The 2,500-nt window shown below is 42.6% G+C and overlaps 1 protein-coding gene across 1 annotated transcript in view; it reads right to left on the reverse strand.

Moving 5' to 3' along the window:
- Positions 1-2,500, reverse strand: part of LOC119596681 (transmembrane protein 145-like) — a 37,345-nt gene that overhangs the window by 14,324 nt on the left and 20,521 nt on the right. Inside the window, exons 3-4 of the mRNA XM_037946011.1 lie at positions 1,634-1,834; positions 13-91 (exon numbers count right to left, since the gene is read on the reverse strand). Coding sequence (XP_037801939.1) covers positions 13-91; positions 1,634-1,834 — 280 coding nt within the window. The remainder of the gene's footprint in view (positions 1-12; positions 92-1,633; positions 1,835-2,500) is intronic.

A 2,500-nucleotide genomic window follows, 5' to 3' on the forward strand; every position in this document is an offset into this window, starting at 1 on the left:
AATCTAACTCACAGAATTCATCGGCCGAAAAGTGTTTGTGCCAGTAGTCGTAGCCGTTAGTCATGGTAAAGCGATACCTGAGCTCCAGTCCCTGCGGAACAACAAGGCGGGGCTTGAGCGTGTGCAAACGATGACGTCACGCCTTCTGCTATGACGTAGGCATCGTTGCTAATAATTTTGTGAAGAAATCAAACGTTCGTAAAATTGTCTTTTCATTTTTTTTATATCCTTAAGCAAAATGACGAAAACAGACAGAATAAATTGAGTAACAGGAGTAAATTTAAACGAATGAACAACGTACGTGTCAGTAGGAGTGGCATCAATGATGAAAAATGGATAAATCATCAAAAAAATAAAAACGTGGCGCTTGGCGTTACTGTGTCGTGTATTAAGCAGTAACTGTAAAAGAGTCAATAGAACTATCCTCCATTCTTCCCTGTCTCCTCTCCATTGTCTGTTCTTTTGTCCTCAACCGCTAACAAAGAACCTCTCTAGCCTCCTCCCCCTTCCCGTCTCTCTCTCTCTCTCTCTCTCTCTCTCTCTCTCTCTCTCTCTCTCTCTCTCTCTCTCTCTCTCTCTCTCTCTCCCGCTCGCTCTCGCTCTCCCTCTTTCTTTTTCTCTCTTGTTCGCTCTCCCTCTCCCTCTACATCTACCTCTACCTCTACCTCTACTTCTTCCTCTTCCTCATCCTTTCCCGCTTACTGTTCCTCTCCTTCTCCCTATCTCTATTCATCTCCCTCTGACTCACCCTCTCCCCATCCCTCTCCTATTACCTCTTTTCGTTATATCACACCATATCTCTTTTTTCCCATTTATTTTCCCTTAATTCTCCTACTTCTCAATATTAGGTGCACACTTGCCAACGTTTTTTCCTTGTCTCTACGATTTTATCTCCCCCACATGTTTTTTATACTTCGATATTCCTCTCCTCATTCAAATTTTTCTTTACTTTCTAGCTTTACTTCTCTTGAATTAATGGAGTCTTTGTCTCTTTTTTATTACCCGTTTCAACTTCAGTATTTCTCATAATTTTTTTACTTGATCCTTCTCCCCCTTCCGTCTCTTAACAAGTTATCGCTTTTTCCCGTGTTATTCCATCGTTTCTATTATACCTTACTTCTCTTCGGTATCACCATTTATTCTACACTCCTCTATTCCTACTTCCGTTTCCTCTTTTACTTTGCACGCCATCTTTTTCGATGCATTTATATTTCACCCTCACATTTCCCTTCCTCTTCCCCCGTTCTCCATTCTCACTTTTCCCCCTGTAAATTCCACCCAATGCCCCCTTTCATTTCCCCCACTGGCAATGCTTTTCTTTATTCTCGCTTTACCTCTCAACATTTTTCTTCATATCTTCCACCATCTTCCCACGCATTTTCCCTGCTACATGGCCTTCCTCCATTCTCATCTCTATATCAACGTTTTTTCCCCTTTATAAACCAACCTTCTTCCCTACCTGACAAATACCCTCCTTTACTCTCCTCTACTTCACAAACTTTTTTTCCCACAAATCCCCACCCTTGTTCTCCTTTCTTAGGGACCTTCCACTCTCGGTTCCTTTTCCCCCAACACACCTTTCCCCCTTTCCCCTTTCCCCCCACCAGAACCTTCCCGCCCAAAGCGTCCTCACTTTGGTACTGTCGCAGTTGCTTATGGCTATGAACCACCACCGTTCTCTGACGCTTCTGAAACTCCTGGAGCCTTTGCAGTGGTACGTCGCCTTGTCCCCGGGATGACGTATCACCTCACATTCTGAGTTGATGGACACCAGAGTCAAGTTGATGAACTGGTTGTTTTCCCGCTTCATCACCGCCTCTCGTTCCTGGCAATTCTGCGTGGGGGAAAATGGGGGAATAATTGTACGGAGAGGTAACTTTGTGGGGAGAAAATGGAGAATAACCGTCCGGAGAGGAAATTTGTGTGTGGGAAAAGGGCTAATTCTATGGGGGAGACGAAAGACGGAAAAAATGTATGGGGAGGCATTTTCTATGTGGATGAAAAGGAGGAATAGTTGTTCGAGGAGACAACTTTCATTAAGGTAAAATGAGAATAATTGTAAGAGGAGGCGATTCCGTAAGATTGGAAAGACGGAATAATTGTATGGGGAGACAGCTCCATATAGGAAATGGGAACATTTGCTTTGAGAAACAATCATGTGGGGGAATTGGGGAATGCATGTGTGGAAAGACGGGGGAAATGGGGGATAATTGCTTTGGGTACGGGTTCATAAGGGAAAAAAGGTGGGGAGGATGAAAATGTGGAATACTTGTGATATGAGAAATTTGGGATACGAAAAAAAAAAGAATACTTAAGGCAAGGAAGCGATGCTGAAGGTAATTAGGCCAAGAAACATGAAGCCTCCTGTAACATAAGCTTAGAACCATCCCTTAAAATATAATGTTAATTAATTTAATCAACAGATTGTGAAATAAAATCTGTTTCTAAGACATTTATTTTCCAGTAGTAGTTGTTGTTGCAGAAGTAGTAGTAGTAGATG

Source organism: Penaeus monodon, chromosome 38 (genome assembly GCF_015228065.2).
Source record: "Penaeus monodon isolate SGIC_2016 chromosome 38, NSTDA_Pmon_1, whole genome shotgun sequence".
NCBI lineage: Eukaryota > Metazoa > Arthropoda > Malacostraca > Decapoda > Penaeidae > Penaeus > Penaeus monodon.